This window comes from Phyllostomus discolor, chromosome 1 (genome assembly GCF_004126475.2).
Source record: "Phyllostomus discolor isolate MPI-MPIP mPhyDis1 chromosome 1, mPhyDis1.pri.v3, whole genome shotgun sequence".
Lineage (NCBI taxonomy): Eukaryota > Metazoa > Chordata > Mammalia > Chiroptera > Phyllostomidae > Phyllostomus > Phyllostomus discolor.
Window position 1 is genome coordinate 135,220,271 of NC_040903.2, and position 15,177 is coordinate 135,235,447.

General features: G+C 33.4%; 1 protein-coding gene across 6 annotated transcripts in view; it reads right to left on the minus strand.

Annotated features, from left to right (window-relative positions):
• AKAP6 (A-kinase anchoring protein 6) overlaps positions 1 to 15,177 on the minus strand; it is a 470,989-nt gene that overhangs the window by 39,417 nt on the left and 416,395 nt on the right. For all 6 annotated transcript variants that reach the window (XR_004903997.1, XM_036029438.1, XM_036029433.1 and 3 more), the window contains exon 12: positions 10,428 to 10,643. Coding sequence is in view for 5 of the 6 variants with exons in the window: in XM_036029438.1 (XP_035885331.1) it covers positions 10,428 to 10,643 (216 nt within the window). In the remaining variant the exon portion in view is untranslated. The remainder of the gene's footprint in view (positions 1 to 10,427; positions 10,644 to 15,177) is intronic.

Here is a 15,177-nt window from a genome sequence, read left to right on the forward strand (position 1 = left end):
ACTAGGAAAATTATCAGTGATAAAGAGGGGCTTTAATAATAAAGAGATCAATTCTCCAAGAAGATATAACAATCCTAAATGTGTATCAATCTAATAAGAAGACATCAAAATAGTGAGGCAAAAATTGAATAGAATTGCAAGAAGGAAGAGAAAAATCCATGATTGTAGCTGTATTTCAATCAGCACTGAGGACTTAGGACTTTAGCTCTGGTCTGTCAGTAACTGATATATCAATCAGGCAAAAAACTACTAAGAATATAGTTGTCCTGAACAGCACTATCAATCAACTGGATCTAATTGACATTTATAGAATATTTCATCCAACAACAGCATAATGTATATTCTTCTCAAACTCACATGGAACATTCATGAAGATAAGACCACCTTCTGAGCCACAAAACATACCTTAAAAAATTTAAAATAATAGGAATCATACAGTGTATAAATCAGATCATTATGGAATTAAACCTGAAATCATTCACAAAAAGAAAGCTTAAAAATAGCAAAATATTTGGAGAATAAGTAGCATATTTCCAAGTAATACCTAGGTTAAAGAGAAAGTATCAATATAAGTTGTTAAATATTTTAAACTAATTAAAAATGAAAATGAAATTTATGAAGGTTTGTTTGATGCAGCAAAAGTAGTGTTTAGAGGAAAATGTATAGCATACAATGCATATATTAGAAATGAAGACATATTTAAAAACCTAAGCTCCTACTTTAAGGGAGCAATTTAAGCCTAAAATAAATGAAAGAAATAACTAAAACTAGAATAAAAATCAATAAAATTGAAAAGTAGAAAACAATAAAGAAAATCAACCTGTACTGACAAAGTTGTGTCTAGATTAATTCAACTGGTTCAGTTTTTGCCAAGTCCGGCTGGAAAGGAGAGGAGGGTAAGGATGGAGGTTATGTCAACTATGAAATCTATCACTTAAGAAAGATTTCCCCAACTATTCGCTTCTCTATGATTTGCTCATGTGTTTATTAAGTAAAAAATATATTAATTGCCTAGCATGACAGCAATGCAGTAATTTCTAGACAATTAACAAAGATAAGTAAGACTTGGTCCCTGCTATAGCATAAGAAAGCTAACACCAACTGACTCTGTAGCAACAGTTGTTCAAAGACCTTTTCATTTACACCTCACATAACCTGAGGCAGGCATTACTGCTATGTCTGTTTTACAGATGAAGAGACTGAGCCATAGAATTAGGTAATTTGTCACAATCACGTGACTACTAAATGGCATGACACAGTCTGGCCCAAGCTCTTAGTCACCACATTCTATTCCAAGATCAAGGAAAGGAAATCTCTTGACTTCCCCTGAAAATCTACTCTGTCTACTGGAAATCTTCACATCAAGGACACATGCCTTATATTTAAAATCAAGCCCTCCCAATGTAATTTAAAATAATTTCTTTCTATTCTTCTCCTTCCCTCCCTCACTTCCTCCCTCCCTTTCTTCTTTTCTTCCTTTCTTTTTTGACCATTTTGAGCAGAAACAGGAGATAGGGCATGTAGACCTGTATATAATGCACTTTCATATATTTAAAGAAAATGGTAACAGGTTTGTGAAAGAAAAATAAATTTATTGGAAATTACTTTTAAAAGAGCTTTTTTTCTATCTGAAGCTTGGGTAGAAATACTCTAAAGAAGGAAGCTGTTTTTGACATGTATAAAGATTTTTTAACAACCATCTCTCTTGTAAGTAATTAAGTACAAGTAATTACATAATTACTTGATTATGTAGCAGCACTAAAATTTTACAGGAGGTTTTTCACTTAAACTCAAGCCTTATAAAAATAATTGCCACAAGTCAAAATTATTTTCTAAATGCAGTAATTCTGCTCTTAATTTTTTTGAAGGGGGGTGGAATCTAGATCTATTTTTGTTTAGCAACTAGAGCCAGAGAAATAAGTAATTTAATAATATGTCACAGCATTCAGACACTGACTTAAAAGTTAGAATGAAACCCCAAGTTAGGATAGCGAGAAGCTCTTGGATGTTAAATGAAATAAGCCAAGGCCATAATCTAGAGAATATTTTTAATCATAAATTTCTAAAAATCATCACTCATATTAGGATGATAATGCTATTACTCTAGTCACAAACTACCATTTTCAAATACTTGGTGTCCCAAAATGCATCATCAAATAATAAGATCGAGAGATATAAAAATAATGAAGATTCACAAAACATTTTATTCGTATGTATGCTCTGCTTGTGAGAAACAAGCTTGGATAATGTAATGTGTGCGGTTTTTTTTAAACCATTTTCTTTCATTCTTTCTACCTTTTCTTTTTTTCTTTTTAAAAGTGAGCTGTCTCATCATTGCAAATGTTCTCAAGTTCTTAGAACTCTAATTAAAATGTGGTAATTGGTTATGTTACCTCAATTACCATGATGCATGGACATTGATGCAAAGTGACACCAATTGAATCCCTTGGGTGTTTTACCCTGGGGCCATCCCATTTATCGTGCCCTTATTATTTTCAATTATGTGGTTAGATGTGTTGCATACTTTCAAGGCCAATAAATGTGCAGAGATTTTCTGAACACAAGGTTCTGTTTTCAATGCTAGAGCTCCAGAGTGGCAGGGGAAAATGAAAAACATATATTTGCGTGAAGAATAAAGTCTTAAACCCTAAATTTGCTAAGGATTCAAAGGCATGCTTGCTGAAATAAAGCCATTTCAAAGGAATCCAGATCATTCGTGTTTAAAACATTGTTTGAAAAAAAGTACCAATTCAGAGGCCTTATAGGACGAGTTAGACAGGTGAGGAAACTGAGATAGAAAGACAAAAGTTTCCTTTCTCTTTAGGTAAAGATCTGGGTTTAAAAAATGGCTAAGCAGAGCTGAACTGAGTACTTTACAGGATATATGGTATGAACAAAATAGTAATTTACAGAGACCTGTCCCCGGCATGAATGTGAAGATAACAGTACTCTGAAATGGTCACCACATAGTGTTTCCCAATGGCGACACTACCAGTGTTTGTGGGAAACAAGCCATAGATTATTCTGTGCATTGTTGTTCTCACCCCCACCTGTCCATTCAATATTAGTGATGTCCTCAGTTATTATGAATGACTTTTGGATGTTTCTCCACAAAAATCTAGGAGTTGAATTAGGACATCCAAATAAGGGGACATCATTGATAAGTATAAGACACTTTGTCAAGCCAGCTTCATTTTTTGAGTATGATCCCTGTGTTTTCAGTAGGTTTTATTTTTTAAAAATCACATTCACACATTTCTGAAAACTATAAAAATTTTCTGTCCTTTTACCTATGTGTTTATATCTTGGTTTAGTTTGAGTATTTCCAAATAGGTACAGCATTCATTCATATGCTGCAGCTGACAGAAGAAACTGAATTGGGAAAGTTGTGAGAGAAAGGGAGAGTTGTAATATGCAAAGATCTTATAAAGTCTGGCAGAGCAGGGACATTGGTGGTAGAATCCTAGACTTTATGTCTAAATCAGCACCCAAAAAGCCTTATATTTGCAATGCTTTGAAAGTACCTTTCTATCTAAGCTTCACACATATATTAACTGTCAGGTCATTTTTTCCCTTTATTTTTGTCAAGCAAGTTTTACACAGAACACATCTTATTACTTTTAGAAATATTTTGAAGTAAAAACTATTGAGTGATGATATATGATGACCTTATCCAAAGCATTTCATTCATTCATAAGAATACATACTAGAATCTAAACTTTATTAGTTAAATTTCTCAATTTTTCAAAAGAAACTTTTTTCTCTCTCAAGTTGTTTTTTTAATTCAGTGATTTCCCATTGTTTGGTATGTTTATTTTTTCCAAATAAGCCCAATACTGAATTTCATCCATGCATTTCTCCCAGTGAATCCAAGTCTTTCTTGACAGAAGAACCAAGGATAAAGATGGAGGGAAGCACTGGATTAGATGGAATTTTCTAACTAAATCCAACTTAGCTTGTGTCTTTACTCTTTAACACATCATGCAAAAATTCTTAGGATGGACCAACTAATGGAAAATGGTATATTAACAGAAATTACTGTACTGTCAGTGGTTTATGATTCTTCTTTTATTCAACTCAAAAAAAGAATTCCAAGCAGTTTCCAATAAAAAGAAAAAAATCATTAATACAAGATATGATAACCAATCAATATAGTCTTGAAGGGAAATCATCAATAAACCCATTAATCACTATAAGAGCTTAAAGTCCTAGAATCGGACATACATGGATCCAGATCTTCTTCTTCTACTTCCTCGCTCTATGATATTGGGTAATTAATGTTTTAAAAATTTAACTTCTTCATCTATGGTTGTTATGAAGATTAACTGAGATGATATATGAAAAATGGTAACCAAGTGACTTAAGACATTGTACATGTTAAATACTGCTAGCAAGTAACGCAACAGCCCCATTCCCTCACATGCATACCACTTGCCTCTAGAAGAATCTTGGCCAGACAATCAAACAAACAAAATTAACACAAGAAAATAAAATAAACTGATTCCCCAAAGGAAACTGATCTGTATAAATCTGCACTTGTCCAATAGGGAAAGGTTTTTTGAGATGGCACTTGAAAAAAGAAATCTAATTTGTAATATAAACAAATCACTGCTGGAAAATTGGTCCTTTTAATACAAATTCCATGAAAGTTAGGAGTTTCTGCAAAACATGTGTAAATTTAATAAGAAGGCCCAAGTACTTAGAGAAAATCCTTAAGGGTCAATCAACTATTAGCCAATTCACAAGGCAGCCCAAATTCTCTCTTCTCTATTGTTTCTGATACTTTAAAAGGGAAAATGTTTGCTTACTCCTCTTTGTTAAAGTTCTCATAGGAAATTACTACTTTCCTAGCCCACTTAGGTTCGGCTAATTTGAGGCATTTAATATCACCTGTGGCAATGAAGAAATTTAATCCAGAATTTTCTAAACTGTACTGGAAAAATGAGATTACCTATTCATATTTTCAAAATACAATAGGCTATTTGCATTTACAAAACATTTGTTAATCTATGTGATTTTTAAAAAAGTGGTTGCAGATGTACCATTCTTATCATTAAAGAAGGCTTCCTTAGACAATTTGGGATGTTGATTCAGGACACTGACCCTGGAGACAAAATGCTTAGGTTTGAATGGCAGATCATTTACAAATTAGCTGCGTGACTCTGGACAAGTTGTTGAAACTTTTCTTTGCCTCATGTTTTTCTTCTACAAAACTGAGAGGATAATAGTATATACATACCATATAGTAGTTAAAAGTCTTAAGCAACTTAACATGTAAATTACTTAGAACAGTGCCTGACACATGTTAAATGCTATGTGTTAGCAATTATTATTATTATTATTATTATTATTATCTTCACAAAGGAATACCCATTTTACTGCCAGGCTTCAGGGTAATCGATCCATCTATAATTATGTAAAATTCTATATAAGCTCATGTGTTTTTTTAAACAATTTTACTGTGATATAATTGGCATAAAATAAACTTCACAACATAAAATACACAATTTTAGGTGTTTTGACATATGAATATACTCATAAAACCATCACTATAACTAAGATCATGAGTATATAATCACCCCCAAAAGCTTCCTCATTGCCCCTTATACCTCCTCTAGTGGTTACAAAGATTCTACCCTATAATTTTTTTCCTAAATGGTTTCTATATTTTACATTTTGGTCTATGATCCATTTTAACTTCATTTTTGTATATGGTGCAATATACAGTTCAACTTCATATTTGTAACTATGGATATTCATTTGTTCCAGTATCATTTGTTGAAAGACTACCCTTGGAATTGCCTTTGCACCTTTGTCAAAAATCAATTGCCCATTTATGTGCAGCTCTATATCGTATTCTATTGAACTATTTCTAGCTTGATATCAATGCCATGCTCTCTTGACTACTATAGCTTTGTGGTAAGTCTTGAGTCTGGAGCTGTAAGTACTCCAGCTTTGTTCATCTTTTCCAAAATCATTTTGTCTATTCTAGCTCCTTTGCATTTCCATGTGAATTTTAAAATCAGCTTATAAATTTGTACCCAAAGCATCACTGAGATTTTCATTTGGATTGCATTAACTCTATAGATAAATCTGGGAATAACTGATATCTTAACAACATTGTGCCTTGTGATTCATGAACACAATATAGTTTCACTCATTTAGTTATTTGGTTTTTCTAAGCAATGTTTTATAGTTTTCAGAAAACAGATCTTACATATTTTTGTTAAATATATCCTTAAGTATTTAATGTTTTTGCAGCTATTATACAATAAATGATATTGTTTTTTACTTTAATTTTTGATGGTTCAGTGATAGTACATAAAAATACAATTGGTTTTTGTATATTAATCTTGTATCCTGTAGCCTTGTTCAATTCCTTTTTTTTAAGTTCTAGGATCTTTTCTGGAGATTCTATAGTATTTTCTACATAGAATATAATAGAGTCTATGAGTAAAGATAATTTTGCTCATTAACTTCTAAGTAACAAATTCCTTTTTCTTGCTTTGTTGCACTGGCTAAAACTTCCAGTACAATGTTCAATAGAAAGGCTAAACATAGACATCATTGCAATTTTTCTGATACTACAAGTAAAGCAATCAGTTGATTATTTGTATATGCCCTTTATTAAGTTGAGGAAGTTCCTACTTTATTCTTAGATTTCCAAGGTTTTAATCAGGAAAGGTGTTGGATTTTGACAAATGTACTTTCTGAATCCACTGGGATAATCAATCACATAGTTTTCCTTTGTTAGTCTATAAATTTGGTGAATGACATCGATTTTTCTTTTAAATGTTAAACTGGGCATTTTTTGGATAAACCTTACATGGTCATAATACATATTTTATATACTGCTGATTTAATTTGATAAAATTTTGTTAAGAATCTTTTTATCTATATTCATGAGGGATATTGGCCTGTAGTTTTCTGATCAATCTTGCTAGAGATATATCAATTTCCCTGATCTTCTAAAAATAGCTTAACATAATAGATTTTTTCTCTATTGTTTTTCTGTCTTCAATTTCAATAATTTTTGTTCTGATCTTTATTATTCACAATATTCCCTTTACTTTCTTTTAATATTTATAGAATCCTTAAGGATCTGTCCCTTATTCCTGTTATTGATAATTTGTTTCAGAGAAGGAGTCAAAGGAACAAAATTCAGAGATCCATTTTTCCAGGTAACACAAAATAAACAAAAGTAAGTCTGGGCAAAGAGTTTGAGTGTAGGAAGAACAAAGTATTATGTCAAATAATTATGCAATTTCAAATCTTGATGATAAAAGACACAGATGCTTTGGGGCTTTGTCTGTTTTGATCTACAAAATTTAATATAAGATCTCTTTTTTTCTTACAAATTTTTAAAAAGAGATAAATATATTCATTATTTACCTAGTTAGAAGTAATAAAGAAATTTGTTTAATTGACATTTAAACATTTATCTGAATTTTTCTCAATCTGATTAAAAGATTTTCCATATTTTGTCAGTATTAACTATAAGCTTGAAGGTAGTAATTAGGAATATCACTTAGTATTATAGTAATTTGTATATTAGTATTATCTTTCTAAGTTCACTTTTTGAGAAAAGGGAGAGTTTCTTATTTAGCTCTGAATCTCCAACATTGACTACTATAGAGTATTACTTAGAAAAAATTCATTCATGTAACAAATATTATGGAGTGCCTATTAAGTCGCAGGTACTATATGGGGTTTTAGGAATGCAAGATGAGTAGGTGAGTAGGAATGCAAAGTGGCTGTGGAGATGCTTTCTTCAGACCAGTGGAGGAGACCAACAGGAATCAAATCACCACAAACAGATGTAAATTGAACAATGAAGAGCAATGAATGGATGATTAGGTGACATTTCTTATATAAGCTTTTCCAAAGTGATTAATGAAGAGAATCCTATAACAAAGAGAGAATCAAAGCCTCTACCTCTAACCTAGCCCACATTTTTAGAACTACTTTATTCAATACCCCAAATGGAATTTCCTTCAGAAGTAACTTTTGAAGAACAGAAAGTACAGAAAGTACACTATGGGATACTTGACAATATATTTTAGAACTTGAATCACTGTCCTTATTGGACAAGAAGAAAGGTTAAAAGACATCTTCATGGCATCTCATGAAGGTGAAATAGTCTTATAGAAACATAACACTCAAAGGCATCTTGTGAGAATATAAATACTGAGAATTAATATAGATATAGTAACTCCAAATCAAATACTAGAATGAATAAAGGAACCATGGACAAAAACAAAGGGGGGAAGGATTGAGGGTGGGAGGTTGGGGGTGGGTGGGGCAGGGGAAAGTGGTGGCAGGAAAATGCAGACCACTATATCTGAACAACAATAAAAAAAATACTACCATAAACATGTAAAATAAAAGTTATAAGTAAAAGACAAATACTAGAATGAAAGAAAATTTGTTAAATGAAAGTATATACTCATTCATTTAGAAAGTATCTATCAAATATCTATTATGTACAAGTATGTCCCAGGCACTTGTAATATAGCGACGAAGGGGATGACATAGGGGTGGAAACACATAATGAACAAACAGAAGACAACTTAGAGACATCTGATTCTCTGCAAAGGCAGCCTCCCACAGTGGTGAAATACTACTCTCCCCATCAAAGCAACTTAGAATCTTTACTCAACCCACAGAGACCAGAAACAAGAAATATTTCCAGCTTAATGAGGTGCCCTGTGTTCACTGTGGTATTGCATTAGTGCCACTCTTTACTCTTCTAGTCCTTTCTTGACAGTGATTCTCAACCCTGATTAGCACAGTGAGCCTTATTTGCTTCCTTCATCATTCCAAACAACTGACACATTCAGCAGCTAACCTAAAGAAAAGAAAGACTTTTATCTATTTGTGATTTATGCCTATTCCTATATAGTCGCTTGAGCCAGGGTTTCAGAGCTAAAGCTTACCTTTACCACAGATGTAGGGTAAAAATGTCAATGTCTAGTCAGAAAAGATCTAGTCCAGCATCCCTGCTCACATGATTTCAAGTAAATCCCCAAAGAAACCCAGTTTTGTCTCCTCAAAGCAGTTTAAATACTTCCAAAATGTCAGAGTTTTCCAGGTGCAGTAGGTTTTTGTGCAAGTTTTATTAGGGCTACTACCATGTTTAGAAGCTTCAAACTATAGAATAAAAAATAACCTCTTCAGTCCTTCCAAACACAAAAAAGAAAAGATTCCAGGTAAATAGCTTCACAACACACAGCTCATTTCAAAAAAAAAAAAGGCACCCAATTATATAGACTCTAATTACTGGTAATAAGTTTGAAATCTTAAGAAATTTAACAACTTCAGCTTAAAACAATAAAATGGGACTGTCAATAAAATCACCCCCTAAATTCAACATTGGAGCTACAGATGCAAAGGAGCTGAGAATGCTTTCTGATGCACTGTCTCTTCCGTTCCCTGTCCCAACGCCAAACAATCGGACTGCAAGTATTAAGCCTTTGTTAAAAGTGTAATTCATAAGAGAAGGCTGTTTTTAAGGCAAGATTATTACATTTGATTTTCCAATTTTGAATCTTGAACTTCCCATAAACATAGAACTGGTGATAAAAACATAGGAAACACTCCCCATTCTACATGTGTATGTACGTATGTATGAATGCACATATGTTTGTATTTCACTTATGTGAGTCAAACATAAGAATTAGGCCTTCAAGTAATAGATACTGACTTCAGGGTCATTTGGGGAATGCAATCTTTTTATCAAAAAATACTTTTCCTTAAGGATATGAAAGTTTTCTGGACAAGTACCTATTTTATATTATAATAAAACAATTCTAATCACATATATTTTCTTCATCTAGCAACAGCCTGAATCACAGTAAATTTGGAAAATCCTTAAAAGAGATCCCTACCCCTACCTTTAGCACTGCCGTAAAACTCTTACGAGGAAACTTGCCAGTTGTCAGCAATGCAACTCCATCAGGAGCTCCAAGCAGGAACAATGGAGATTGTTGTACAAATGTTAACTCACATCATGTAACCAAAAGGTAAACAGTGAGCTTTATTGCACTGCCTTGTCAGAAGAACACACACATTGCTGCACATGCTCTGAGAATGGTAAGCTACCCCCCACCAAAATTTCCCCGGGGTGCTGTATGATTAATAAATATTACTGGTGAAGAAATGATGGAAAGAATTAATGGCTTCATTTGGCAAGATTAAGCAAAATATCCATGTGATTTTCTTTTAAAAAGACTATGAGATACACTTAAATGTATCTTATTAGTAGGCAAACAAATCTCTGTGTTATGACAGATAGAGTTTCCTTTAGGGCTTGGAGATCGCTATCCCTTTAGTTAGCAAAACCACTTGTAAGATCAACACAAGCCCTGAAAGAATTTTTTCCTGAGAAAAATGAGAGGGCATTATGCTTTCAAAACAAAACCACTCACAGAGTCCTTTCCCATCTTCTTCTGAAGCCTCGTTTGCCACTGGACAGCATGCAGGACAATGGCTTCCCACCTCCTTTCAAGATTCACGATGATCAGCTGCATGGGCTGGTGGTCTGCGCTCAGATCACAGGTCTCCCCCTCATCCAGAAGGTGCTGGCACAACCGCAGGATGGAGGCCACTCCACGGCGCCGCTGCTTGATTTCACCACACAGCGACTGCAACACAGAGCGGGACGAGCCATGAGTGTTTACAGGACAGATTCCCTAGGATGTGAAACACACTCTTCCACGTGAACTTTAGGGTGCAGTGATATGCTCAGCTATGGACAAGGGAACAAGGAGGATTCTACAGTCACCTTTAGGTTGGAGGTCTCTTACAGATAGATACCAACTAATGGCAGAGAATTTAGCCACCCCCAATCCTCTTCCCTTTTTCACTGATTTTGTCATCTAAAGTGTCAGCTCTCACCTTAACACCTAGGTGTTGAACAATTTATAACTTAATGAAATAAATCATTAGGTCATATGAATGCCAACCAGATTATATACTTTGATTCAAAGTCCCAGGAAACACAAAACACAGAAGTTCCCCAAAAAGAAATTTTTTCCAAATTTACTCTCAGATATTTTGGAGCCAAAAGTTTATTTTTCTACTGGCTGGGAATAAGTTAAATAAGGTTGTAAAAAATTTTAATATACAACATCTATTATTTGACAAAAAAAAAAGAATTAGCAACATTTCCCTTCCGAAGCTTGATTAACAAAACAGTAATGTTCTGAAAACAGAAATTAGGATACTGGATTATTACTGCTATATTTGTTGCTGTGTTCCTTTTAATAGCTGTTCACACTATTTAAGAAGGATATGCATGCATCAAAATAGCATTTTGCCCCAGAAGCATTAGTACTACTGCAGTGACCCTCAACTGAATGATTCAAGCAAAATAGTGGATACATATGTCAAAAATATTATATCTTTTCATTGCCTACGGACAGTGTGTAAGTGATAGTCTAATTCAAAGCCTTCAGGAGAAATGATTATATCTACAAACATCACTGCATTACTAATCTCCTGCTACTGACACAATTGGACTGTTCTAACAGTTAACAGATTGCTTATTAATCAACAAGGGTAAACAAGACAATGCAATTTCATTTAGTGTGAGAGTTTTAATGCTTAAAAGTATTTGTGCTTAAAATGTTAATCTAGATAAGGCTTCATTAAAAGTCTTAAAATGATGAAGTGTGCTTCACTGAAATGTGCATGGAGTGGTAGTAGATCAGCAGGTGGACATTTCATACAGATGTTCCACTTACTGATATAATACACGCTATAGCCATTGAAATGACCCTAACTAGGTAATAGCTGGAATTCTATTATTTCTGTAATGAGAGAACAGTGTACCCTTAATATTTATGAATTTTAAATAAGGTGAATGACAATTTCCCAAACCTCTATTTATAGCAAAATATGACTAGGGATTTTATTATTCAATTTACACCAATGCGGCATTTTTAGTTAGTTTCCTGAACTTTCCCTTATTTCTTTTCCTAGGGTTCATTACTATTTTCCTATATAACTCCTGATATAACCACCAGGTCTGACAAATTTCTTTACTGATGCTATTCATTAGCTCTGTGCTGAATGAGGAGACACGCCCAGACATTCAAAGGTAAAACTTGGGGCTGACCAAAGCAACAGGTACTGTGTCCATTTGTTCCAGACCTGGGAACTGTGTCCTCCCCGCCTCCCCATGCATTCTCTCTCTCTCTCTGAAATTTGTTTTAGAAATCTTTTGACATTCAATATTTGATTTTTGGATCTTCCCAATTGTGCAAGTTTTTTTAATCTCCAAAGAAGTTAGTCTACATTCTGGATTAATAATTTATCTAATATGCACACTTGGAGAATAATAGTACTTTTAAAAGGAGGGGAAAACTGGGAATTGTACACAACCAACTTATTTTTAGTACTTTTTTATTGTAAGGAGATATAATTGATAAAGTAAAATTCTTCTACATACATAGGTTTCCATGATAAGTATTAAAATATACATTTTTTGCAATCATAAACACATACTAAATAAAGTCAGTATTTCTTAGAATTAGTAGCTTACATTATTTCCATATAAACTATGCATAAAGAAATGTCAAATATAACTACATAGGAACAAATAGTCATACTATTTCGGCTTTTTCAGGGAAACATTTTCAGGGAAAAGTGCTTTTAAACAGAAACCGAAGCTAAGCAATCTAAGTAAGGCACAGTAATGAGACTAATTTATCCCTGTCTGTGGGACCTTCTCAAATGTATATCTCAACTTACATCTAGTAGGCACTGTTTCAGGCATGGAGGCTTCAAAAATGAACAAGTTACTATTCCTTCTCTCAAGGAGCTGAGAGTCTAGTGGAGGTGGATTATACACATAAGTATGATACCAAGAATGCTGCAGAAAGGGAGATGCTAACAGGAGTTTGTGCTATTGGAGGAGTTGGTGAAATCTTCGGTGTGATCCAGATTGTACAAGTTAGGTGGTGGTGGTTAGAAGGTCCAAAGGCGAGTAACCTGGGGCAGTGAAAGCACCTAGTGCTCTGCGGGTGGGGGAAGAGAGTGAAACAGCTGGAAAAGGAAGTAAGGGACAGAAAATTTTGGAATGCTTTTCATTATTGCCAATTTTGAAGCATTTTCCTAGATACCTAATGAAATTATGTTGGTTCCCAAGCATGGTCACATTGTCTTCCCAGAAAAAGCATAAAGACAAAAGAAGAAAAGAAAATTTATAAGGGAGAAAAAGCAATTAATTATTAATATGCCTAGGAAAGAGATTCCAGGTGCTTTTGTATTTAGTTATACTTAGTATTTGTTCACCTTTAGGCAATTTCTTCCTATAAGGCTCTCAGTTAGTATGGAGGTAATTGTCTTAGTACCAACTCAGAATCCAATTGTTGGGATATAGTTTGATGTACTACTTTTAAATTTCTAACAACCTACTTTATTTACTTATTTGGCATTTCTATTCAGTTTCCTCACATTACTAAAAAGGCAATTTTGCTATAAAAGATGAGAACTATAGAAAAGAAAAATCAAAATTTCTAAATTGCTTTTTTCTGTACTGTGATCAGAGCTCCAGTGCTCTAAACACATCTTTTTGGACATGTTGACAAGAAAGTTGCCAACAGGCTGAAGGTTTTTATTTCACACTTATGCACTGCCAGTTTGATTTTTAATTCACTGCTGGTGGTGCAAAGTGATGTTTTCCTCTCCCGACTTCTTCTGTCAACTTGTTTTACTGTCTTAATCACTCATATTATCAAGCCAAATGTGATGTAACATCATTCTTGACACTGGCTTTAGTTTATCATCATTAAAGGTAAGACATTCAATATTAGTACTTTTTTCATCATTATTAAGTGTATGTATAATGTATATTGCATAAAATGAGTATATTTGCTTGTATAGCTATATTCTTTACATTAAACAATAGTGTCATCTCTTACAAAAATATATACATAAGCTTACAATAAAAAAACCCTGTAATTAGACTAAGAATCAAAATGTGCAGTAAGTTAAATGTAAGAACCAAATAGGGAAAAAAGAGAAATAGGGAACATAATACTTAAATATACCAAAACCAAGCATATGTTCAAAAGAGAAAAACTAACTCTAGCCGAGAAACTCCAAAGCAATTTATCTCCATATTTCTTATATAATTTTATTCATCAGGTTAATGTAACATCATTAGGTAAATTTATATTAATAAAGTGGTATGATTTTAAGTGATCTGTCAAAGAGAAAAAAACTATTTATAAAACAACTCCACTTATAAAGTTAAATATGACTTTACCCTTTAGATCGATCAACTGTTTAATGATACCTATTGCGTATGCCTTCTGTGTTGCAAAAACAGTGAAGAAGTTTAGATAATCAAGTACTATACGTACCTGCCTTCAACCTAGTTGGAGTGTGGAAATATATGAGGAGAGAAGGGAAAAGTGAGAAAACATAGGTGAGTTCTAGTTTAAGCAGTGTCACCTGGTTAGCTCCATTTCTCTGTTGCAAGGGTCACCTGCACTTTTTCATGCAGTTTGTGTTTTTTTACATTTTCTGTACTTTACCATTATAATTTCATGAGGTGGGTAACTGTCTTCTCTTGATCTGCTACCTGTGACCAGATTTGCTAAATCAAAGTTTCTTAGAGTGTGTTCCCCAGGTCAAGTAGCATTAGTAACACCTGTGAACTTGGAAATGCAAATTCTGTTGTGTTACTCAACATCTTTTCAATCAGCAACTCTGGGGTGATGACAATGTGTGCTACATTTGAGAGCACTGGTCTGCAGGAAACAGAAAATTAGCTTTTTGGATAAGAGAATCAACTAGTGAGACTAGATACCTTTTTAGAAGTATAGAAGTTACAAGTTCTAATTTTGGAGTCACACTAGTAGCCAGAACTGAGGAACCATAGCCATTGGTGATCAGTTGTGTTGTTGTTATCAAATGACTGAAAAAAATTATATCAATCAATCAATCAATGAATAGATCTTTTCAACCAGTGGTATCTTTATATTATTAGTATTTATGTAATAATCTCCAGAATTTTTAATAAAAATATTAAGAATGTTGGTATGTTAGGTTGTTTGAATACCATATTTGGGGATTTTGCTCTTTGTCATTTTTATCAAAGGAGTTATTTAGTGATGAATGACTCAAACACATACAGCATTGTGCTAAATTAAATAGAAACATTGCTCT